This window comes from Bombyx mandarina, chromosome 07 (genome assembly GCF_030267445.1).
Source record: "Bombyx mandarina strain Sakado chromosome 07, ASM3026744v2".
In the NCBI taxonomy this organism is placed as follows: domain Eukaryota; kingdom Metazoa; phylum Arthropoda; class Insecta; order Lepidoptera; family Bombycidae; genus Bombyx; species Bombyx mandarina.
The window spans coordinates 11,107,372-11,133,718 of NC_143214.1; the positions used below are offsets into that span (position 1 = coordinate 11,107,372).

At 40.7% G+C, this 26,347-nt stretch overlaps 1 protein-coding gene across 2 annotated transcripts in view; it reads right to left on the reverse strand.

Moving 5' to 3' along the window:
* MICU3 (Mitochondrial calcium uptake 3) overlaps window positions 1-26,347 on the reverse strand; it is a 129,048-nt gene that overhangs the window by 5,100 nt on the left and 97,601 nt on the right. Inside the window, exons 2-7 of one of the 2 annotated variants that reach the window (XM_028181497.2) lie at window positions 9,094-9,232; window positions 8,252-8,362; window positions 5,900-5,947; window positions 4,512-4,594; window positions 3,076-3,141; window positions 191-334 (exon numbers count right to left, since the gene is read on the reverse strand). In XM_028181497.2, the coding sequence (XP_028037298.1) occupies window positions 191-334; window positions 3,076-3,141; window positions 4,512-4,594; window positions 5,900-5,947; window positions 8,252-8,362; window positions 9,094-9,232 (591 nt within the window). The remainder of the gene's footprint in view (window positions 1-190; window positions 335-3,075; window positions 3,142-4,511; window positions 4,595-5,899; window positions 5,948-8,251; window positions 8,363-9,093; window positions 9,233-26,347) is intronic. The other variant, XM_028181498.2, reaches the window with a different exon arrangement.

A 26,347-nucleotide genomic window follows, 5' to 3' on the forward strand; every position in this document is an offset into this window, starting at 1 on the left:
CGATTGCGATCCGGCGGTAGATTCAGCGAAGCGCTGCTCTTGCTAGGGCTAATGTTAGCAAATTCTCGTTGAGCCCGTGACCTCACCTACCCGTCCGCGCGTAGCTGGTATAGCGCCCTAGGCTATCAAAATGAAAAGATATGACTATCACAACTTGGCTGTATATTACAAATATTTTCCTATGAAATACCTGTAGGAACGTATCCACGTTGTGTCTCCTCTGCAGGCCCTGGTCGTCGTTGACGTAGTTCTCATGGGCGCCCTCCGCTAATTTGTCGTCGTCATCGTTTATCCCGCGTTTCCCCCTCCAAGCGTAGCTGAAGATCTTTTCCATCTGAGCCGAAGATGTGCAAGTTTATTTACGATTCGCGCTTCTGAAGTTTTAGTTGAAACATTCGTTGAAGAGAAGGCGAAACTTACAAGAAGTTTGAATGTCTTTTGAAGTTATGTTACGTATGTTCAGATTAATCGTTATACGTTGGACTGACCAGATTTTCGCACTACCCTCGACACCACAGTTCACGATGCTCTACACTCGGCGGCAGATAGAGGCAAATGGCGTGGAATGGTCCGCAATAAACTCTTGTTGCGAGGAGGTGGTCACGACCCTCAGTACTGAGGAAACCGAAGCAAGAAGAGAAGAAGATAATCGTTAAAGTATTTCAATATATTATCTTTTCCTCGCCGTCGTGGAGAAAACTATGGTACGTCAACATGGTTCATGTAAGCTCAGCAATGCACGGGACGGATCTAATCCAAGGACTGTGATGTCGTTTTCGTTAACGGCATAATCACATCGTGATGCAACCTACAAACCATTTTTTATCTCTTTCTATCGTGTCTCAACTGGTTCGCAATGAACAAGACGTAACGCAGTGCATTTAGGGTTGTGTTCTGAAACTTTTATTAATAAGGCTTTTGATGACTTTAGACATGTTTAATAGAATTATCAGGGGCGTTTCAAGCGATATTTTGTATGTTTTCTTAAAACACATATATGGCGTGTAACAGTAATTCCACTCATTAATTTCATGGCCGAATTTTTTTTTTTTAATTTTAAATATTCAGTTGTTCTTTTCAAAACAAAATGTGGCTTAAAATGTCACCCCTAATTACTTAGTTTTAAAGAAAACATCTGAGAAAACCCTCCATTATCGGTGTTCTTAAAATCACGTAATAGGTGTAATATGAAGAAAAAAACCACAATAATACACATAGATATTATAAGAAAATCACATAATAAAATTGAAAAATAAGAAAATATGTTAATCACAATAGTACATTTGAGTCGACTATTATCAAAGCCGGCAATCTGACTTTTGGACAATGATTCGTAAATCAGAAAAACGAATTATTGACTTTGTATTCAATTGGCAGTCACAAAACTCTTCGGAACGACATCTTAGATAAATAACAGGTTAACTATTAACCTTTATTTAATACAGGTTTTGAACCGTATTCTTTGAAGGAGACGATTATATTCATATCAATCTGTATTGACATATCAATAATTTTTTTTTGTCCAAATGCACAGATTGCCACCTTTGATAATAGACGACTCATTTATAGATGGAAAATTATAAAAAAAAGCTCGTGGTGAAATTTAGTACGTATATTAAAAACAATCAGATTTTTGTTTGTTGCTAAGCAGCGCGCAATTTCAACGGAACTTCTTAAAAAAGATTGATTCCTGAATTTCCGTATTTATATTAACGAGAATTCTCTATATTTTTTCGGAAAATGCATAATGAGGTTTATGAGGAGTACATGAGTAAAATAAAATAAAAAAATATTTTAAATATCGTCACTTATAAAAAAAGAACCGCATTATGTAACAAGAGACAATTCATTACAAAAAGACAAGAAAATTAACACAAGAAAATGCATTCCAACACTTGCGAATCCCAACATAATTTAGACTTACTGTAGAAGGATTATGGATCTTTAACGAATTGCCCATACGATTCCTCGTTGCGCTTGTCGAGACTAATGAAAGCAGTTAAAATGGCGAGGCGTAAAGCATACAATTATACACAGATATAAATACATTGTCATATATACAACTTTTTATAAATAGTAAAAAGATGGGATAAATTTACAAGAAGCTATTTAAAGATAAGTGTTATGAATGTCTTCATACAATGCCATTTTACTTCCTATGTAAAGTAAAAAGTAAATATTATTGTATAACAGAAATTTAATTAAATTACCAGGTTAATAAAATAAATGATATGTTAAATAACGTTGAAATAACCCAAGACAGATGCCCAAAGATTCGTATTTAAGACATAATTAATTTTCATTGATATATTACTTAGTGCTTAACGAAAACCATTTTATAAATTTCATAAAAACAACAACAAACTATTTTAAATTTGATTCATTGTAGCAAAACCGACTAGTTTAGAAATAAACTATAGAAGTTAAAAATGTTTTTAAAACAACTTAATTTTTCAATTGACACAGTTAAAAAATAATAATAATGTGATTCACTATAACGAGCACAATCTGAAAATAGTTGCCGGACCTAAAAAAAAACACGTAAAATTTAAAAAATAAAACGCAAACGTATCTCAGGCGGATATTTACACATTGAGTGAGCGGCACAAATTCCCCTTCGGACATGAAACTAAAATTTAACTATCGATATTGCTCTTAAACGAACGGTCTTATGTTAACTGTTATTTTTTTATGATTGGAGAATTATCGGTGGCCCGGAGGTCTTTCCAGTTTCACCAGGACCGTTGGGCGAGCGCGGGCTCAGCCACGAGGGGTGACATTTGATAACAACTGTCCGAGCGCCTCCGAGGGAGACTTAACAACTCAAGAGCAGCTGTTTCGCGAATAAATCTATTACCCGGATCGGAATCGCGATTCACTGAGAAGATCCGGCGCGAAACACAGCGGGCTAGAACATATTGTCTGCACGGTGAGTACGCGTTAGTAATTATGAGCTTCCGTGAGTACGTTTTCATTAAACAGTTATTTTAAGTACTTTTTAATGGGTAGAAAGGTTTAAATTTTAGTTTCATGAGACCGACACATATCCCTGTAAAGCTCTCAATGTAAACTCACGGCCTCTTGGCTTTTCGCGTCCACGTTTTTGCGCTCCTTGAAAGCTCCACCCAGCAGACGTTGGATCTATATTTTATTACGCAAATAAACAAACAAAAAAACAAACTTAAAATAAACAAAACAAAAAAGTTATGGCGTCTTCTCGCATGAAGCCATCCAATTTCATAATCCAAATTCAAACACCCGTTTGAATGGACTGACAGATTTAGGGTTTAGAATCAGGGTTTATTATATCAAAAATCTATAATTTAAGATTAAAGGGGTGTATATATATACATATAAATAAATTATACACAATATACATACTTATATATTTATATAATAATAATAATAATAATATGGCATGTGTACAATACTGATACTAATATTGGTAAATATCATCAGCTGCTGTAAAATCATTACGAATTATGACGATTGAGCACGCACGGATTCGTACCACTGTTCTGTATATGGTTACCGCAAAACTATCGTGAATGTCAGTCCGAAGTAAGAACGACCAGGCAAGTGATTTTTGCCTATTTCAGCCGCGAAGCAGTAATGCGTTTCGGTTTGAAGGGTGGGGCAGCCGTTGTAACTATACTGAGACTTTAGAACTTATATCTCAAGGTGGGTGGCGCATTTACGTTGTAGATGTCTATGGGCTCCAGTAACCCCTTAATAACCAGCTGGGCTGTGAGCTCGTCCACACATCTAAGCAATAAAAAAAAAAACTAGCACCGGATCGGAAACGCGACCCACTGAGCTTAGTCTACTCTACAGGGGTCGGAGGTGTGGTGTGTTGGAATCCAACCCTAATACTAACTAAAACAGTTCATCTATGCTCATCGGTAGTGCGCTAGCAGAAATTCCTGATGTTTCCTGAGTTACATTAGTTCTCAAACGAGATTCTCACTGGCGTTCTGAGCCTCCAGCATTCTTTTTTTAGGATTGAAAGATTACTGGCGGCCCGATGGCCTTTCTAGTTTTACCAGGACAGGTGGGCGAGCAAAGGCTCAGCCAAGAGGGGTCTAACCGCTGCCCGAGCGCCTTCAAAGGAGATCTAACAGTTCAAGAGCAGCTGCTTTGCGAATGAATCTACTACCGGATCGGAATCGCGACCCACTGAGAAGATCCGGCGAGAAACTCAGCGAGCTGATGCATGGGTTAGGTTGCACAAGTACAGTTACCGGGGTCCCTAAGCCTGCTCCTAGTGTTAATTTCAGCATCCACAACGGCCTTCCAGCCTTCGGGACCTAGAACGCGTGATTGCTTCGCGGTACAAACGCGCCGGTCAGTGGTACCTTCCCGTGCGTGCTCACGATACGCTACGTAGTTAAGTCGTGCTACTATTCAATTCATTAACTATAAACTTCAAACTAAAATTCGCTTGCTACTAAAGGTAACTAACTAACTGTTTTGTCTACGTTTGAGTCAGTGAACTATTTGTATGTACTCACAACTAGAAACTCGTTCTTGTCTACCCTCTGATTGCCGTCTGTGTCAAACATGTTGAAGGCAATCCGGAAACCCGACGCCGGCTCTGAAATAATTAACTCTTGTAATCTCTTATTACACAAAAAAACAACTCTTATTATCCCATCTTACTAACTCTTATTATAGAAATAGAAATAACACGTGTGGCACTCGGGGAATGCCGCGGTAAAGCGATTGCATAGCATTTTTTATCAACTTATGCAATTATAATTAGATAATAATAAATTAATATTAAAACAATAATACAATAAGACCAAGCTATATTTATAAACATTAACAAAAGCAAAACATTAACTGTCCCCTTCACACTCATAACCGCGCGAGAGAGAGTTGGGCAGACTTATCACAAACACTGCACAACACTTCACAAACGCTTATTCACAAACACTACACAAGCGCAACGTGTGAATGTGTTGAACGCGAGCTACGTAGTAGGCGTAGTGGGGGTGTCAGGTTACTTTCGTTATGGAATTTCTTGATTCAGTCGCCGCGCTCAAGGACCGCGATAGAAGCTATGCAATAGCTTAATAGCTCTTATTATCTCTTCTTACTAACACTTATTAAAGAAATAAAAAAATCTTGATTTTAACAACAAAGATAAAAAGAAATGTATTGACGATATACTCAATTTGGATTCGGTTTAATTTTTTTTTTTATTGTACGCTATACGTAGATGGGTCATGGGTATATATCGCCGTCCACATTGAGACGTGAGGTCGATGTTTCCATTTGTTTCGTATAACGGCTGTTTCGTTTTCAACTTCGGATCTCTAACAGTTTCGCGGTAAAAATAAGTTTACATCGATGTTCTTTCTGTATTCATGCGGGTTTACACTAATGGTTTTAAAAGTGCTACAATTTTTTTTTTGATTAGATGGGTGGACGAGCTCACAGCCCACCTGGTGTTAAGTGGTTACTGGAGCCTATAGACATCCACAACGTAATTGCGCCACCCACCTTGAGATATAAGTTCTAAGGTCTCAAGTATAGTTACAGCGGCTGCCCCACCCTTCAAACCGAAACGCATTACTGCTTCACGGCAGAAATAGGCAGGGTGGTGGTGTGGTACCCACCCGCGCTGACTCACAAGAGGCCCTACCACCAGTAAGTTTATTTTATTGCCCTTGTAGGCAGACGAGCATACGGCCCAACTGATAGTGATTGGTTACTGTCGCCCTTGGACTTCAGCAATCCCAAGGAAAGAGCCAAGCCGCTGCCTAACGTTTATTACATTAAGAATAGCACTATTTGACGGTAGTCTTATAAATTGTTTATAAATCTCCTAAATGAATCGTCGTGAAAATAATAAATTTAAATAATTATTTTACATAATATAAAAAAAAATACTCACTTGTTAAAATCGATAGAAGAAACAGGTATTCCGTGTATGATATGATCCCTAGAATAAATAAAAAAATTACACTAAATAAAAAAAAAAAACCACTTAGTAGATTTTTCGTTGTTTCAAAGAAGGCATAACTGTTATGGATATACCGTATCCGTAACACAGGAAACCGAACTAATTTTATAATTTAGGAACGCTAAATATAAAACAAAATTAATTTTGCCTTGGACAGAATAAGTTCATCTGTAATATTATAGTTCACTTTAGGCTCTTCATAATATTAACTTCATAGCCGGAGTTTAGTGCTTGAACTAAAAACCCAAATTAGTTGGCGTTATACCCAACGCCAATATACCAAATTTCTAATCAATTTGAACTGTGTTTCGAAAGACAAAAATCACTGCCACCATAGCCAACGGTGTCCGGCACGGACGTACCTATTCGTTGGAGTGGTCATGTTGCCCTTTATATGTATGCAAAGTTTCATATAAATTGGTCTGATGGTTCTCAAGCATTAGATGAACATACCCACAAACACATACATTATCTTAAATATAGATATCGAGAGGTGAAAGGTTATTTAGTTTAAGCGAGATTTCTTAGTAATTAAAGGTCCGTGTCGCGGCGCCTGACTCGTTTAGCACAGCAAGCTAGCCAAAACGTCATACCAGAACATTTACTACTACCGGCACCGCGCACTGACAGCATTCAACAACATTCTTATGATACCTCACAATAATCATTATTGGCACAAGATCCTTCCTTTTCGAAAATGGTCACATTCATTATATTCATCGACGTGCAATCGGAACCAAAGCATTGTAAACTGTAATTAAAGCAAGTAGCAAGAATTCAATTGGTTTTGTTATAAACGCAATAAAGCCACAGTGTCTCGCGTAGACAGTCCGTTTTATTTAGTACTAGCTGTACCCGTGCTGGAGTCATGGTCCAGACGGCTGGCTGATCCTTCGGCTGGTCGTAGGATCGTCGAGGCGATTCGCCCGGTCCTTGTGGATTGGGTGAATCGTGACAGAGGACGCCTCACTTTCCGGCTCACGCAGGTGCTCACTGGGCATGGTTGCTTCGGTGAGTTCCTGCACCGGATCACAGCCGAGCCGACGGCAGAGTGCCACCATTGTGGTTGCGACTTGGACACGGCAGAGCATACGCTCGTCGCCTGCCCCGCATGGGAGGGGTGGCGCCGTGTCTTCGTCGCAAAAATAGGAAACGACTTGTCGTTGCCGAGTGTTGTGGCATCGATGCTCGGCGACGACGAGTCGTGGAAGGCGATGCTCGACTTCTGCGAGTGCACCATCTCGCAGAAGGAGGCGGCGGGGCGCGTGAGAGACGCGCAAGCCCGCCGCCGTCGGGCGGGGGCCAGGGAGGCGGATCTCGCCCAAGCCCTGGCCCTCTAACGGTTTCGGGTCCCCTTCACATGTCGGTCTGGGGACCGGCGAAGGGGGCCTAAGAAGACGACGTGCAAGCTGCTCTGCACGCGTTTTACGCAAGAGCATCCGGGTGATGGAAGGCCGGCTATCCTCGACCCACGCTGGTTCTGACCCAGCGGGGTATTCCGTAGGATAACCCATTCTAACCGGCGTCATGTAGGCGGGCTCCGGATAGCCTGCCGACCGAGAGGGCTGGTGGTCGTGGCGCCGACGACCGCCAGTCCGGCGTCCCGAGGGGGAGGGTGATGGGAGAGATGTGCTCCGCACTCAACGCTTCACTTTCCCCCCTTTGCCTTTTCATGGGTTCTGTCTCATGCGAGGTTCGGACGCGGGTTGTTGAGCGACAGGAGGTTTTAGTCAGTTCGACTCCGACATGCCCCGCCCTTCATCCCCAGGGGAGGGCGGAAGTCCGGCGATTTCCTCCTGACCAAAAAAAAAAAAAAAAAGCTGTACCCGTCCGCTTAGCTGGGAATTTCAAATTAACATTATTAATTTCCACCCCCACAGAGATTCTCATCATTTATGCCCCCGTAACTGGTGTAGGGAATCCAACACTCATATAAATATTAGCCTATCCATTAACTACATGTATTTTCTACATGGATATCAAGTTTCAAGTCAATCGGATGCATGGTTCAGTAGTTATAATGGAACATCCGTAAAAACCATTGTAGATTTATATATATATATATATATTTAGTATTAGCAACAATACTCCGATGTTGTTAATTGAACTTCAACTAAGTTTACTCCTTTCGAATAGCTATAGAAGTTTTTTTGTTATGATATTTTTTTCTAAATTTGAAACATCAAATGGCTCTTCTATAATGTCGCTTGACCCAAATAGCCTTCACACCTCAATATAACTGATTTACTAATTAATATTTATAAACGAATGCATGCTCTATACCTTTGTCTTTAAGTTTCCTGAACATCTGCGAAGAGCCCTTCTTTAGTTGAGGTGTTTGGTCCTGCAGGTTCTCTATCTCTTTGGTTGTTAAAACTCTTCGTTTAAGTCGAGCTGGAGGAGTTTTTTTTTATTTATTTTTTTATAGCTTACGTGGGTGGAGGAGCTCATAACCCACCTGGTGTTAAATGGTTATCGGAGCCTATAGACATCTACAACGTAAATGCCGCCACCCACCTTGAGATAAGAGTTCTAAGGTTTCAGTATAGTTACAACGGCTGCCCCACCCTTTAAACCGAAACGCATTACTGCTCCACTTCAGAAATAGGCAGGTTGGTGGTACCTACCCGCGCGTACTCACAAGAGGTCCTACCATCACTATTTACGCAAACTATAATTTTGCGGGTTTGGTTTTTATTACACGATTATTATTACTTCACCGTCGAAGTCAATTGTGAACATTTGTTAAGTACGTATTTCATTAGAAAAATTGGTACCCGCCGGCGGGATTCGAACACCGATGCATCGCTACACACGAATGCACCGGACGTCTTATCCTTTAGGCCAAGACGACTTCAAAAATCCAGTGGCATACGTCTTCAGGCTGATGATATTTGACACATTGCTCGCAGAACGTATGGCCTTTCTTGAGTGGCAGCCGCGTACTGGAAGACGTAGCGTGGGTAGGCCTCCCACAAGATGGGTCAACGATCTATTGAGGTTCGCGGGGATCCGCTGGATGCAGGCAACGCAGTACTGGTCTTTGTGGCGAGGCTTGGGGGAGGCCTACGTCCAGCAGTGGACGTCCATGGGCTGATAAGAAGAAGATGCTTATATGCACTTACGTCTCGGCTCCTGTTCGACTACTGACTCGAGGAAGTCCTGGGGCGTCATGTAGAGCTGTCCACCGTACTCGACGCTCGCGAACTTGATGAAGCGACGCTCCCTCGACGTCAGCTTCACCGATTTCGCCAGTTCGTCAGGCTGTGGGCATTAGGATAAAGATTCCGTAAAAATCTAATCAGTACCTTGTGATATAGTTGTTGCAAAGTACGACTGCGCGCCGCCCTTACTTGTGTGAGTGACCAATCTGTATACGCGTCAAAAGTCTCGGTTTATTCAATGAAGAGATACTCAAACAGATGTAACAAGTTCACGTTGTCCACGGACACATCCTTTGACACCCGATACATATTTTGTTACGTCAGAAAAAATAAAAAGTTTCATTAGGAACGCGACACCCGAAAGCGGTTTATTTACCTCGTTCGGGGTTCTATTTTGGAATCAAGAAAGTTTTGCGACACGGTAGTATGAACTGTATGTTTGGGAGGGCTTAGACGACAAAGGGAAGATCTTCCACCGAGCGGGTGATATTTGTTCGGTAGACCGACGGTCCGAATGGTGTTTTTTTTTTTTTTTTTTTCCTACCTAAGCTGAGAGCCTTGAGAGGCTATGTCAGCGTAACCCTAACTTTAGTAGGTGAGTTCACGGGGCTCAACCTGACGATGTTGCTAACACGAACCCTAGCAAGAGCCGTGCTTCGCAGAATTTACCACCGGATCGGAAACGCGACTCACTGAGAAGATCCGGCGAGAAACTCAGTGGGCTGTGTCTGGGAGTTAGTTTACTCGTCGAGCCCTTCGTCGCAAGCGACGGGTTCGACGAGAACGGTGACCGGTGCTTGAAGTACCTAAAAGCACCGTTAGTGGATCGGGAGGATCCGAGATGACGTGTTTTGGGCGACGTCGACTGCTTTCCATTCTGTCCGCAGGATCGGGAATGTAGTTACCGGCGGCCACGATGAGAGGGTTCTCGTGTCGTGCCGCTTTATCGAAGTGGCCGAATGGTGTTGTTCAGAACTTGTATATAAGCAAGCTTATCTTGAAAATGTCGTTAGCGAGATTCAGGCATCTGTCAAATATCTTGCGTTGTATGATGGTTACCCGCCACGGTGTGCTTAGTGCGTGTTTTTTAACGTTCTCGATAGCGTAAAAGTTAACTCATATTTGTATGCAGTTAGAACAACGCCCCTAGCGGAAAACGTAGGCAAAAGTTCCAACTCCATACAAATTTGAGTTAACTTTTACACTATCGAGAACGTTAAAAAATGTGCACTAGGCACATTGAAGATGTTTGAACTATAGATTGTATGCGTGTATGGATTCACGCGTCGACTACATTTCCGATCCTGCGGACTGAATGGTAAACAGTCGACGTCACCTAAAACACGTCATTTTGGATCCTCCTGATCCACTAACGGTATCCCAAGCACCGGTCATCGTTCTCGTCGAAACCGTTGCTTGCGACGAAGGTCTTGGCGAGTAGGTTAACGCACAGACGCAGCCCACTGAGTTTCTCGCCGGATCTTCTCAGTGGGTGGCGTTTCCGATCCGGTGGTAGATGTGTGTGTTTCCGATTCCACGCGAATTCATTTAAAATCGATTTTTCATAAAGCTTGTAGAGAGATTAAGTAGATATGTACATAGGTCATCGATTTCGATACCCGAAAAATACCGTATCCAATTACCTTTATATATTCCGTGTACAAGTCTCGAAATAAAACATTTCGTATGGGCATTAGCGTTAAGGAATCCGGAGCCCATTGGAAATGTTTCGCTAAAACCGGCACACTTCTAAATTGTATGTTCAAACAGAAATAGAATTATGACATACTTACCGACTTATAATAACTGTGTTTGTATTATAATTCAATTCACAGTATTGCGTTTTGTTCTCGTTTTCTGTTTAATAAAATTATTTGGTCATTTATTTAAATACGATTTCCGGAATAACGTATTCATAACTTAATTCGTAGTAAACGTTTTGGCTGTGTGCAGTAAGATACGTTTACTATGTCACATTAAAAAAAAGTTGAACTGTCAAGAAAGGAAAAAAGCATAGATTTAATTTTTCAGACTTTTTGGCGGGAGCGCGGGGAGTGAAGTTGTGTGATTTGTTTTATTTTGTCTATTTAGTGTTTCTTCAGGTTTAAATGTGTAATAATGGTGGTTTAATAATGGTGGTTTATTAATTGTTTAGTAGATACAGATGTGAAAGTGCACAAATGTGGGAAAATGAAACAAAGCCGCTGGACGTAACTTCCTTAGATCCTCCAAAAAGTCCACTGAAAACGTCTTAGTAAATGACCACCATTTTACTAAGATTATATTTCATCCCATATCATCTCATCTCATTTCATATGATTACATTTCATTTCTATTCATAATATCACTTTTCATATAAAAAAATATATACAAATGCTGTATGGTATGATACCTTTGCCTTTCCAATTGGAAAAATAAAACTATTACTACTTAATTTTTCATTTATTCCATTTTTCATTGTAGTTTATCGGAGTTTACGGTTCATCTGGTGTTAAATAATTACGTAACTACTGAAAATCGTGAATGGCCACACCACTTCCTTGGATACAACATGATGTTATAAGTCGCAATGTTTTGCAATATTATTTGTTCCATACACCAAACTGTTTCGCGCCATAATAGTGTTTTTTTTAAATATTGCTTGTTTATATTTTTATTACAACAACATTTCTTAGGTGCGTACCTAATTACCCAAAACATTAACGCCTGCCCTACAGAACATTGAAAATTGAATCAGTTACGTCACTCTATTTGAATACCCCATTTTATGCTTAGCCTAAAACAACTGTTATCAAACATGAATAAATAAAAGTTCCTTTCCGTATTCCCTTTCTAATTCCAAGCTTGGCAGTGATAGAAAATCTCAAAACGATCCCTTCGGAAGGATTCAAAAGGAATCTCATAGGTTTTTTTCTACACGATAATACATCACGAACTTTTCACATTGCATTGACCCGCTGTATTTTTTGTTCAAATAAACACAACGATTAATTATAACATAACAAAAAAAAAAACGTTCGTCATAGCCCATTTGTATTTCGAATGTCGTTTTCGATTTAAATACTTTCTACCCCGTTGCAAGATTTATAACTCCTTTTAGGGGTGGCATGGGCCAAATTTATTTATAGCTATATTTGTGACAAAACAGCTATTAAACCGACCGAATGGGTTGCAACGGAGTTTTATTGTTGCATCCCTGATTTATTAACGCGATAAGAGAAATATTTTCTTTTTTATTCGGAAAAAAAAAGAAATAAAGTTTTTTAACGTCTGCCCTCAGCATCATCGATAGAAGTTTTAATATGAACATTGGATTGTTCATGAATAGCCTTAGAAAGAAGATTGGATGAGATTGTTAGACTTTGTTTTAAATTATTTAAAAAAATAATCGGAATCGCATATCGCACGTGGTATTGCTGTAACTGTTAAAGAAAAGAAAAAAGGCGAAATAGTACCAGGTACCATCGCCCTGCCTATTTCTGTCGTGAAGCAGTAATGCGTTTCGGTTTGAAGGGTGGGGCAGCCGTTGTAACTATACTTGAGACCTTAGAACTTATATCTCAAGATGGGTGGCGCATTTTACGTCGTAGATGTGTATGGGCTCCAGTAACCACTTAACACCAGGTGGGCTGTGAGCTCGTCCAACAATCTAAGCAATAAAAAAAATAGTGGAGGAAAGTCACATTTGGTCGCGATCTTCAGCAGTGAGGGAACGATGAAGAAGAAAAATGTAACGTTTAACGAAAATAACTCATTAATTTTACTTGTCTTTTTTTTAAACTATCAAATTAATAGCTCCGCTATTAGGTAGCAAGTTATAATACGATCGAATACTTGTCATCTGGAACAGTTAAGTAATAGTTCGAACTGTTTTATATTTAGCCTCGATCCGACCAATAAGTGAGATACGGTAACATTCCTGGCCGCTTTCCCATTACGCTGATGGTGTACGTTTAGTTATCACGGTGTTATTAAATCACACATACCGGGCGTGACCGTCCCCTACCATTGTTTCCTATAATGAAAATACTTTTGCTACGCGTTTTTTGGGTCGCTCATTCTTAAAGATAAAATAAAGAGGCAAGATCATAGGTCTACTAAAACGACTACCTTTTACTTCCCTATCTAATCGCTGATAGCCTAAGGGAATATTCTACACACGCACATGGACTGGTAGGTGAGCTCAGTGCTTCGCTTAATCTACCACCGGGTCGAAATCGCGACCCACTGAGAAGATACAGCGAGAAACTCAGTGGGCTGTGTCTGTGATCGATATATGATGCTATATATACATCATTACTACCACGTCTAGGACTACAGCTCTCGTAACAGGTGAAAGGATACCATGTGATAAAGGTATATAGGGAAGTTCTTCAGAAATCGACGTATGGAGGAGGTATCTTTTGACGCGATACGGTGCCAATCTAAGAGTCGAACCTTAACAATATACCTCCGTTGCTGTTTGTACCCGCACGAGGCTAGCTACCTTAGGTATCTAATATGTGTTCAGGGAAGATGGCTTCCATTTTCGATATGCTCAAGAGCCTTACTGCAGGATGTACTGATGATAGACATAAAGAAGTATAGTGAGTTAATGTCTCACATAACCCAATTTTCCGAGTACACCAATTTACCGATGTTGACTTAGCGAAAAGCATAGCTGTGCTTTTTGGAATCTTACACCCCGATCATCCTTTTCAGCTAATCCATACGCTGGGTAAGTGAGGTCCAGTACTTGGCAGTCTTGGATGCAACCATGACATTCCGACTGAACAAAAATTCAGTCCGCGACTGCGCCGAACTTATTCTCGGCAGACTTTGCAAGCGGAGTAAATTGTCTCTTCGGAACAAGGTGACACTTTATGGAACTTACGGCCCGTTATGACACATACGCGAGTGTGGTTTCCACGAGACGACACGAGCTGACCACGAATCCCGCGAATGGTAAGCCTTGTCACCATCAGTATTCAAACTAGATTCATAGAGAATTTCATCAAAATCGATTACATAATAGTTTAGGCGTGAAAACATAGCATTTCGTATTTTTAATATTATTAATATAAATAAATAAATAAATATTTACTAACAGGCACGCCACGTTAACTGGTCCCGTGATAAGTTCGTAAAGAACTTGTGTTACAGGTACCAGATAACGGAAATAAATATAAGATTTTTATTATACACGTATATATATTTCATATACATCCATAACCCTGGAAAAGACATTTATATTTATCATACAAATATCTTCCCTTGGCGGGATTCGAACCCGCGACCCTCTTGTGTAGTGACCATGTCACTTACCACTACACCAGGCGGCCGTTAATATGGCTTATAAACGGACCATTAGTAGGGGAAAAATCGAAGGTTTCACGACAGTAACACCATAAAAACAGGTAGCCGTCACAGACAAATTTTAAATACATAATTTCTAACAACATTACCGTCGATAAATATATGTTTAACTCAATAAACAAAATATCCGATTACATTTATTACGATTTCTATTATTGTTCTTATGTCGATTAAAAAGAATTGTTTTGTTTTTATTTTGATCTTTTAAATATTGATAATGAGATAAAATATTAAGTTCTCTAAATACAACTTGTATTGCCTAGCTATGGCTAATAACTTCGAGGGTTTGTGCTTAGCTTTACCGCACGTGACGTTTGTAAGTTTGAGATGAGACTATGTGTGTCGTTTTGAACATGGTTTTTTTATTAGCTTGGTACATTTGTGTATATGGGTTATGGAATATTTGAACGTCATTATCATCGACTTTCAGATGTTCGCTATTAGATACAAGAAAATTTTCATCAAGGACCGATGACAGCATAACAATAATACAACTTCGCTCTAATATCCTGACCAATATTAATAGGATTAAAAATAAAGATGAAGTTGGTATTACGGTTTGCCATTGAAACGTTTTTTCTCTTTAGTTTTTAAATTACTTATAATATTTGTAACAATTTTTTTTTTACTAACAATCACGCCACGTTAACTGGTCCCGTGCTAAGTTCGTAAAGAACTTGTGTTACAGGTACCAGATAACGGAAATAAATGTAAGATTTTTATTATACACATACATATATTTAATATACATCCATAACCCTGGAAAAGACATTTATATTTATCATACAAATATCTTTCCTTGGCGGGATTCGAACCCGCGACCCCCTTGTGTAGTGACCATGTCACTTACCACTACACCAGACGGCACTATAGTGCAGCGGTATTGCGTCTTAAATACCTGTAACTTTTTTTATTTATTTATTTATTTATTTCTTAGATGGGTGGACGGATGGGTAAGTGAGCTCACGGGCCTAAACTGAAAGAATCTACTTACACCGGTCCTAGCAAGAGCAGTGCTTCGTAGAATCTACCACCGGATCGGAATCGCGACAGACTGAGAATATCCGGCGAGAAACTCAGCGGACATACAGTAAACTCAATGATCAACATAGTGAGTGAGACCTTGAGTAATGCGAACCCTTGTCGTATAGTGCTGTCCCACTGTTCAAATACTTCGAACGCGTCAGAAATAATTAGGACGTCGTTACTTCCAAGACACTGCATACAATAAGCTCTACAACCAGAAGGATCGACCCTTCACACGACTACATCAACGGTCATGTATTTATCAGACCACCGGAATCTATACGGAAACGATTATTCGAATAATCACCGACAATTTATTTATATCACAACACTAATTTATACAACAATTCAAGCTTCGAACGCAAATATTTACGTTTCAATAAACATGAATAGAGTGAAATTATTTATATTTATTGACACTTTAAACGCGCGATTGGTGCAGCGGGTCATCAATAAATGGGGCAGACATCGTAAGGTACTCATTACAGTTGCAACGATATTAATGTTGTCAGACGCACGAAAATATACATAGATTGTGTTATTTTTTGAACATCGATTTCAAATGGTGTCCGTGATCAAGGAATAAAGATATAGTGACAAAAAAAAAAGCCCGCAAAATTGATTGCGTAATTCCCTGGTAAAAGGGCGTATTGTGAGACCTTTTAAGTTTTTGTTTCCTACCTAAGCTGATGGTCTAGAGATACCATATCAGTGTAACCTTAACTAGTAGATGAGCTCACGGGGCTCAAACCTGACGACGTTGCTAACACGAACCCTAGCAAGAGCCGTGCTTCGCAGAATCTATCACCGGATCGGAAACGCGACCCACTGAGAAGATCCGGCGAGAAACTCAGGGGGCTGTGTCTGTGGGTTAATTTACTCGTCGAGCCCTTCGTCGCAAGCGATGGGTTCGACGAGAACGGCTTTTAAGGTAGACGAGCTAATTGTTATCATCGCTCATTCTCGTCAGCAATGTCAGCACACCGAAGCTGATTCCTATCGCTGAGCAATCTCATCACATATCGTTTGAACATCAACATCAGGATCATAGAAGACATAAAGCATTGTAGATAAACCCTGCTCCAGTCACGCACGGTGCAATCATGAAAAGAAGATGGTGGGATCATCTCAACCAATTCTTCAGAGCGCTCTCGATGGAACATACCTAACAAAATACAGAAGGAACTGGTGTTCCTTAAGTATAAGATAGTCATTATCCAACACAATTTACTGGTGGTAGGACCACTTGTGAGTCCGCGCGGGTAGGTACCACCGCCTTACCTATTTCTGCCGTGAAGCAGTATTGCGTTTCGGTTTGAAGGGTGGGGCAGCCGCTGTAACTATACCTGAGACCTTAGAACTTATATTTCAAGATGGGTGGCGCATTTACTTCGTAGATGTCTATGGGCTCCAGAACCACTTAACACCAGGTGGGCTGTGAGCTCACCCATATATACAATAAAAAAAAAACGAGGTTTTAACCTCATATCTCAATGTGGTTAGCGGTTTGTGACAATTTAACACGATTTGATAATTTCTAGTTACACCAAATATGGCGGGCTACATGGTAGTTATTTAGAAAAATAAACCCAATAATTGGCAACTCAATAATGCCTAACGACGAAGCGTTGTATTACAGGTCGCGGCGGTAAAACCCGTCCGCTGATCGGAACTCGTTTTCTTCTATAAAATATAAATAAATCGCCTATCGGACGTCTCCAGAGGCGATAAAAGACGCGACAGCCTATTAATCATGACTGTTTGATGCTAAACAGGAAGTATTTTAGAAGACAGAGGCGGTTTAAGGCATAGGAAAGACTCGACGAGCGGCTGGTAATTTTATAGTTATTATTTTAAATTTATTGTGTTGAACCGATGAGCAATAAAAATCCTGCACCGGATCGGAGTCGAGCCGACGACAGAGTGCTACCATTGTGGTTGCGACTTGGACACGGTGGAGCACACGCTCGTTGCCTGCCCTGCATGGGAGGGGTGGCGCTGTGTCCTCGTCGCAAAAATAGGAACTTGTCGTTGCCGAGTGTTGTGGCATCGATGCTCGACAACGACGAGTCGTGGAAGGCGATGCTCGACTTCTGCGAGTGCACCATCTTGCAAAAGGAGGCGGCGGGGCACGTGAGAGACGCACAAGCCCGCCGCCGTCGAGCGGGGGCCAGGGAGGCGGATCTCGCCCAAGCCTTGGCCCTCTAAGTGTTTCGGGTCCCTATCATATGTCAGTCTGGGGCCCAGCGAAGGGGCCCTAAGAAGACGACGTGCAAACTGCTCTGCACGCGTTTTACGCAAGAGCATCCGGGTGATGGAAGGCTGGCTATCCTCGACCCACGCTGGTTCTGACCCAGCGGGGTATGTCGTAGGATAACTAGCTCTAACCGGCGCCATCTAGACGGGATTCGGATAGCCTGCCGACCGAGAGGGCTGGTGGTCGTGGCACCGACGACCGTCGGTCCCGCGTCCCGAGGGGGAGGGTGATGGGAGAGATGTGCTCCGCACTAAGTGCTTTACTCTCCCCCCTTTTCCTTTTCATGAGTTCTGTCTCATGCGAGGTTCAGACGTGGGTTGTTGAGCGACAGGAGGTTTTAGTCGGTTCGACTCCGACATACCCCGCCCGCCATCCCCAGTGAAGGGTGGGAGTCCGGCGATTTCCTCCTGACAAAAAAAAATCTATAAAAACTCATTCGACAGTGCGTTTATTAAGCAAACAAACAAACATGTTCATCACACAAATGTTTGCCCGATGTGGGAATCGAACCCACGACCCGCAGCACAACAGTCAGGGTCGCTAACTAATGCACCACCGAGTCTGTCAGTAAATTATCTACATATTAATACGTGAAGCAAACACTTTGTACCCCTTTTTACGTAAATTGCGCGGACGGAGGAATATGATATTTCCCACACTTATAGAGAAAATAGAGAAGGAGTTCAGAATGCTGATATTTAAAAAAATATGCATTAATAATAAATTGAATCAATAAAAAATATTACACACACTACCATGTATTTGACACACAAACACACATATGTATATACTTTTTGTTTATTGTCAAACTTTTGTTATTGCTTAAAGTCTGTGATCAAATGGAGAATAGGTTAATATTGTTTATCTATAATAATATATAAATCTACAGTGGTTTTTACGGATGTTCCGTTATAACTACTGAACCATGCATCCGATTGACTTGAAACTTGGTATTCATGTAGAAAATACATGTACTTAATGGATAGGCTAATATTTATATAAGTGTTGGACTCCCTTGGAGCGTTGCTGGGGCGTTCATGATGAGAATATTTGTGGGGGGAGAAATAATAATGTTAATTTTAAATGCCCAGCGTAGCGAACGGGTACGGCTCGTCTTTAATATTATTTGTCTGTAGTGCAGTCTTGGCGAAATCTGTGATTATAGAAGTATAATAAATAGTCTTTGACAATAGAAATTTAATAATGTCGAAACTTATAATTGCAATTAATTATAGTCGAATTTCGACTACTGCGGGACCACTAGTATGTTTAAATTTGTAAATCTTACAATACTCAAGTTTAGAAAACGGTCCACTTTATCGGTATTTGTAGGTTCAGTGCTAAAACTAATTAAACATGTCTTACTCCTCGGATCCGCATTCTCGATTGAGACGCTGAATGCGATAAAATACCGAAAAATAAATCTATAAATTATTCTTCTTACAATAGTCGTCTGGAGCCCTCCAGCAATAGGGTGGCGACACGAGAGCGGTAAATCAAGCGGAGCACATCTCTAACCCACCGGTGTACCGTGTCCTACTAATACGGTACAAATATTTATACAATGGTGACTGTTTAAAATGTCCCCTCGCACCGATTTATGGGCTGCGCTTGTTAAAAACGAAACCAGGTGTGGATTCGGGCGTTTTATTTTTTAAGTGAAACTTTTTTTAAGCGCGTTTACTGTTAAGTTTAACTCGCGACAGATTCGTTACGGCTAGAGAGAAAAGATACAATTTAGGTAGAGAGAGAGTGAGAAAATAGATAGAGCGTCTCGCGAACCACTCGACCGTGGAGAGAGGGAAGGGACAAAGCGAGCTAGGTCGTTTGTTTTATACACAGCATTCTCTATGACAAGAGAATTTTGATTTAAGGACGAAAATTGAAGAAAAACACAATACTACACACCGCAAAAGAAGTGTCACTTCTTTCACTTTATTGTCGCAACCCTGTACCTTCTGTTCAGTGGTCGACGTGGAATCTATCTCCTTTAGGTTTTTTTTTATTGCTTAGATGGGTGGACGAGCTCACAGCCCACCTGATGTTAAGTGGTTAGTAGAGCCCGTAGACATCGACAAGGTAAATGCGCCACCCACCCTGAGATATAAATTCTAAGGTCTCAAGTATAGTTACAACGGCTGCGCCACCCTTCAAACCGAAACGCATTACTGCTTCACGGCAAAAATAGGCAGGGTGGTGGTACCCACCCGCGCGGACTCACAAGAGGTCCTACTACCAGTAATTACGCAAATTATGATTTTGCGGGTTTCATTTTTATTACACGATGTTATTCCTTCACCGTGGAAGTCAATCGTGAACATTTGTCGAGTACGTATTTCATTAGAAAAATTGGTACCCGCCTGAGATTCGAACAGCGGTGCATCGCTTCAACACGAATGCGCCGGACGTCTTATCCGTTAGGCCACGACGACTTCAATACTCTCCAACCGTGAGAGTGTACGACTACAAAGGGACTCCGTCTATCACTTAACACTAGGTGTGAGTGTACGGACACTATGAGTTTATTCACCAAAGCTAAACTAAACGAATTTCGGCAAGCCCACCCAGAGTCCGCGCCTGTATTACGACGCGGGTTCCCACAAATCCATCTAGTCTGTTTCGCCGTCAGTGCGCGCCTTCACCGACATCCGACACAACAAAACATTATCTCCTTAACATCTTAATACAACGTGTTTTTAATTTTGAATTAACAAATATAGGATTTATTAAACACGAAAACGTAGCCTTTAGAACATATTTAATTGCAAACTAGTGCTTTTGGCGTAAGAATAAAGCACAATACCGTTTGCAACTCAAGTATTTTTGTAGATTGTTGGTTTTTTTTTGACGTGACACGTCTTATAATTCGATGGAGCCGGCTGCACGCACGAAAAAAGCATGTCTCATGCGGCGTTACCTCGCTCTGAGGCGTTCCATTTAAGGCTTGAAGTGCAAGCGAGAGTGCGCAACGAGCGACAAACAGGCACAATCGGCCTCCGCGTTCGGCAGCGTTCGACATCTGTCTCTCTCCTACTTGAGTGAGCGATGCATCCGCGTGGACAGCTGCTATACAATAGGCAATACATTTACATGTTTTCGTCAAGTATGAAGTTCAGTGAAAAGTGAATGTGGTGTCAATTGTTTATAGCAACGATAATTGCGATAGTTGAAAAATGCAACCATTCCATCAGTATTTTCTTATGACGTTGTCACGTTCAACTATCGTCAGTAAATCGACTATACAGACAACCGATTTTGTTTTTTGCTTAAATCGGTACCCTATCTCGCGACTCAAAGCTGCAATCCATCTCGCGAAAGCTCTTTAAGCACTTGCGACTTGACCAATGAGGCGACCCACGATCTAAGCTGCTTAAAAGTCATTATAACCGACGATACTCGCGGCAGGATCGGTCAGTTGATGGAGGGCGTTATATTATCTCGGCTTGCGTGGAGACTTGCCGACGTTCAGAGATTACTCACTAACCATACTGAGATATTATTGCTTCGCAGAAGGTTTGCGTCGTATGTTATTTAAATCTGTATGATTCCTGCCTAAAAACTGGCCACAGACTCGGCTGTGATTTAAGAAAAACAACAATCTCTTGGACCTGGTCGCGCGCCACCTGCCGTGCGTTGACGGTACTATGGCATAAATTGACATATGACATAAATGACACACTATAATTTGCGTAATTACTGTTGGTAGGACCTCGTGTGAATCCGCACGGGTAGGTACCACCACCCCGCCTATTTCTTCCGTGAAGCAGTAATGCGTTTCGGTTTGAAGGGCGGGGCAGCCGTTGTAACTATACTTGAGACCTTAGAACTTATATCTCAAGGTGGGTGGCGGCATTTACGTTGTAGATGTCTATGGGCTCCAGATACCACTTAACACCAGGTGGGCTGTGAGCTCTTCCATCTATCTAAACAATAAAAAAAAAACGAACATTTCATGGATAGGCAACAATAATGCCTCCAAATTTCATCACATTCGGATGAACGGCTTAGGAATGCGTAGAGGACAAGCGATTATACAGTAATCGAGCTTATTTATTTACATAGACTAGTGGTCCCGCAGTAGTCGAAATTCGACTATAATTAATTGGAATTGTAAGTTTGTACACTATTATGATTGTATTTTATACTTCTATAATCACAAATTTCACCAAGACTACACTATAAAAAATATTAACAAAGGCAAACAATATTTAATCTATTCTCAATTTGACAACAGACGCCAAGAGCAAAAGTTTGACAATAAATAGTATGCATGCGTGTGTGCGTCAAATACATGGTATGTAGTGTGTGTAATGTTTTCTTTATTGATTTAATGTATGTTTAATGCATTATTTTAAAAAAATATTAGCATTGTGCACTTCTTCTCTATATTCTCTATAAGTGTGGAAAATTTCATACTCCTCCATCTGCGCAATTTTCGTAAAAAGGGATACAAAGTTTTTGCTTAACGTATTAATATATAGATGATACACTTGTATTTCGGCTAGTTTATTTATCTATTAGGCTATTTAGTTTAAGCAACATTTATATTTGTAATTAATGGTGCGTTTTATTCGGTATCAGCATCAACAGTTCCATGTTTTTAATTGAACGTCAATTAAGTTTACTCCATTGAAATAGCTGAAGAAGTTTTTTTGTTATGATATTTTTTCCAAATTTATATTTTAAATGGCTCGAGACCTTAGAACTTATATCTCAAGGTGGGTGGCGTATTAACGTTGTAGATGTCTATGGGCTCCAGTAACCACTTAGCACCAGGTGGGCTGTGAGCTCGTCCACATTTCTAAGCAATAAAAAAATAATCTAAAATAGCAGAACAGAGAAAAACCTTTGCGAACGACTAACTCCCTCTCGTTCAAGTCGTGTTCGCAAAATTATTACATTAATATAGCTACGACAGAAACCTTTATAAATTGCTTCCTTGCTATAAGCGGATTTATGGAGACTCCAGGCGGAGGTTCGCTTACCAGATACATGCGCTCTACCGATGTATAGTTTCTTAGGTTTTGGCGAGCCATATATTTTTTTTTTTATTGCTCAGATGGGTGGATGAGTGGTGGTGGTTACTGGAGCTCATGGACATCTACAACGTAAATGCGACACCCACCTTGAGATATAAGTTCTAAGGTCTTAAAGTGCAGTTACAACGGCTGCCCCACTCTTCAAACCGAAACGCATTGCTGCTTCACGGTAGAAATAGGTTGGGCGGTGGTACCTACCCGCGCGGACTCATAAGAGGTTCTACCACCTACCTAATCTTAAACGAAATTAATGTTTCTTTTGCATTTTTCTATTCGCTACCCGAAAAATGTTCGCTGATACATACCATTAACGTCGTGGTTGTACAAAATATTTATTATCACGGTACATATACCTAGAATACGTTTTTGTATAGACCTAAACTAGCGACCTGCCCTCGCTTCGCTTCGGATACTGTAATTTATTATTGATTTCTCCACTATTTAATGGATGTTATTATACATATAAACCTTCCTCTTCAATCACTCTATCTATTAAAAAAACCGCATCAAAATCCGTTGCGTAGTTTTAAAGATTTAAGCATACATAGGGACAGACAGATATAGGGACAGAGAAAGCGACTTTGTTTTATACTATGTAGTGATAATAGATTAGGCCTTTTTTCTTGATCTACGTATAAACGGATACAAAAATAAACGTTTATCTCATCAATTTATTAGATGCATCACGTTATATTTTAACGAATAAATACTTTGTTAATGACATCGTAGAACGTTAGACGATGCTCTCTGACCGTAAGCGTCCATAAAATGTTGATGGAAATTTTAGAATAACATGCAAGGGACGCATTCGGCACATTAATGAGATGCATATTTTTTTTATGGTTTAGATTGGTGGACGAGGTCACAGCCTATCTGGTGTTAAGTGGTTACTGGAGCCCATAGACATCTACAACGTAAATGCGCCACCCACCTTGAGATATAAGTTCTAAGGTCTCAAGTATAGTTACACTGAGTTTCTCGCCGGATCTTCTCAGTGGGTCGCGTTTCCGATCCGGTGATAGATTCTGCGGAGAACTGCTCTTGCTAGGGCCAGTGTTAGCAACACTCCCAGTTTGAGACCTGTGAGCTCACCTACACGTCAAGAAGAAGCTGAAATAGCCTCTCAAGGCTATCAGCATAGGAATAAAAATAAAAAAGTCGCATACCGTTGACGCCGGTAGCCGCCACATGCTACACACGTATAAAATGTATGAAAATTACAGGAAATATGCTGGTGGCGGCGTTTTGTGGTTTTGTCTATGGCCCGTGTGCGGCGACCCTAAAATCCGTTTAGTAAATAGTAAGCGCCGTTTATACTGACCATGTCCAGAGCACAACCAAGTTACTGCCTATTGCGGAGGAGGTTTAATTCCACAAAAGTTCTCCCGGGCCTGCCACTGTTTGCTAACACGCGTCTCTTAACCGCACACGACCATTTATTACATGCTCGTAAATAAAAATATTTGTCAAACACTTAAAGTTTTCAAGATACATTCCGTACTATATAGACTAAACAAACTAACTTAATTGATTAATTTATACAAAATAGAACTTAAAGTTAAGGAAATAAGGACTACACATTGTTACGATGCTAGACGGAGAACAATATGGAAAATTGTGGGTTATTCCAATGGAGTTTGGTAACATATTTCTTTAAACTTTTTTTTGTATAGATCATGAATTGCTCTATTTACAGTACAATTTTCATACATTTCTTTGGTTCTATAGTTTTTTTTGTGTTCAAAATCGTTTTTATCGTCTATACAAGTTTATTGTGCTTTGTGTCTGGGTAATATTATTACATTGTAAGAGGCACTTCGGTGGCGACTACAAAAAAAAACCTATGACAATTTGTTTTGGGCAATTCGTTTTTATGTTCGAGAATATGATTGGTGTTCCTAATTTTTTTTTTAAATACTTTATTCAAATTACAAACAAGGATAGTCATGCTCGCGGACTTAGATCAGTAAACCGATACAATACCCAGTGCGATGAGATCGTCCTGTATTGTAAGTAGTAGTGGTATTGTCGGATTTTGGATCAGGGAATCCCAAAGACACCTATGCTTGGATCTGCCCCTGGCATTGCTGAGCCGCAGCTGAGGACTCCTCGAGTCTATTGTATAACAGTTGCCCAATCCTTCAAACCGGAAAGTTAGAGTCCTTTGTGGCAGATATGGGCAGGATTTTGGTATCGTGCGAGTTTGTAATTCGCCCTGATATGATATGATTTCTAAGGTCTCCGTTTTTATAGTACAACGGTTGCCCCACCCTTCAAACCAAAACGCATTACTGCTTCACGGCAGAAATAGACGGGGTGGTGGTACCTACCCCCCGTGCGGTCTCACGTGAGGTCCTACCACCAGTAATTACGCAAATTATAATTTTGCAGGATTTTTATTACACGATGTTATTCCTTCACCGTGGAAGTCAATCGTGAACATTTATTAAGTACGTATTTCATTAGAAAAATGTTATACGCCTGCGGGATTCTTTTTTTTTTTAATGCTTAGACGGGTGGATGAGCTCACAGCCCACACGCCAGAAATGGGCAGGGCCATGGTACCTACCCGCGCGGACTCACAAGAGGTCCTACCAGTACAAGTACCGTTGCATCGCTGGATACGAATGCACCGGACGTCTTAGCCTATAAGCCACGACGACTTCAAATTGTCGTATCTCAGTTTATTTTGATAGAAGTGACGACGATATTGTCTTAATTTAAATTAAATTAGCACCAAAGAGCCGAGCCGTTAATTCCTGCTTCCTTTACGTTGTACAAAACCGGCACTGCACAGTCACAGTTAGGTACTCATTGACGCAGATGTTGATCTAATGAAAGTGCGTCGGGCGTTCCGTCCGGTTCGTTAAGATTCTCTATCGGGTGTTAATTTCCTATTGGCCCACATCTCGCCGCGGACCACCGGCCGGTTCAATTGACGGCTCCGCGCGCCGATACAAATCTGCGACTATTACTTTACGTCTGCTTTACGAAGATCAGGGTTGCACTTTAAAATGATTTGTGGTAAACAAAGCAGCGGACGTGTGGTTTAGTGGTAAGTGACATGGTCCACTACACAAGGGGGTCGCGGGTTCGAATCCCGCCAGGGGAAGATATTTGTATGATAAATATAAAATGTCTTTTCCAGGGTTATGGATGTATAATAAAAAAAAAAAAATAATAATAATAATAAATTGGATACAGGTGGCAATGGACCGGTCGCACTGGAAATCTATTGGAGAGGCCTATGTTCAGCAGTGGACGGCGATAGGCTGAAATGATGATGATGATGATGAATAAAAAATCTTACATTTATTTCCGTTATCTGGTACCTGTAACACAAATTCTTTACGAACTTAGCACGGGACTAGTTAACGTGGCGTGATTGGTAGGAAATATTAAAAAAAAAAATTGTAACGCGAAGTTTCAGGAGTTCACGATTAGACCTCGGGGTAACTCCTTGGAGATTCATCTTTAAGTCTTTTAGCGCGAACCGTCGATAGATGGACTCTTAATTTTTTTACTGCCCGTGTAGGCA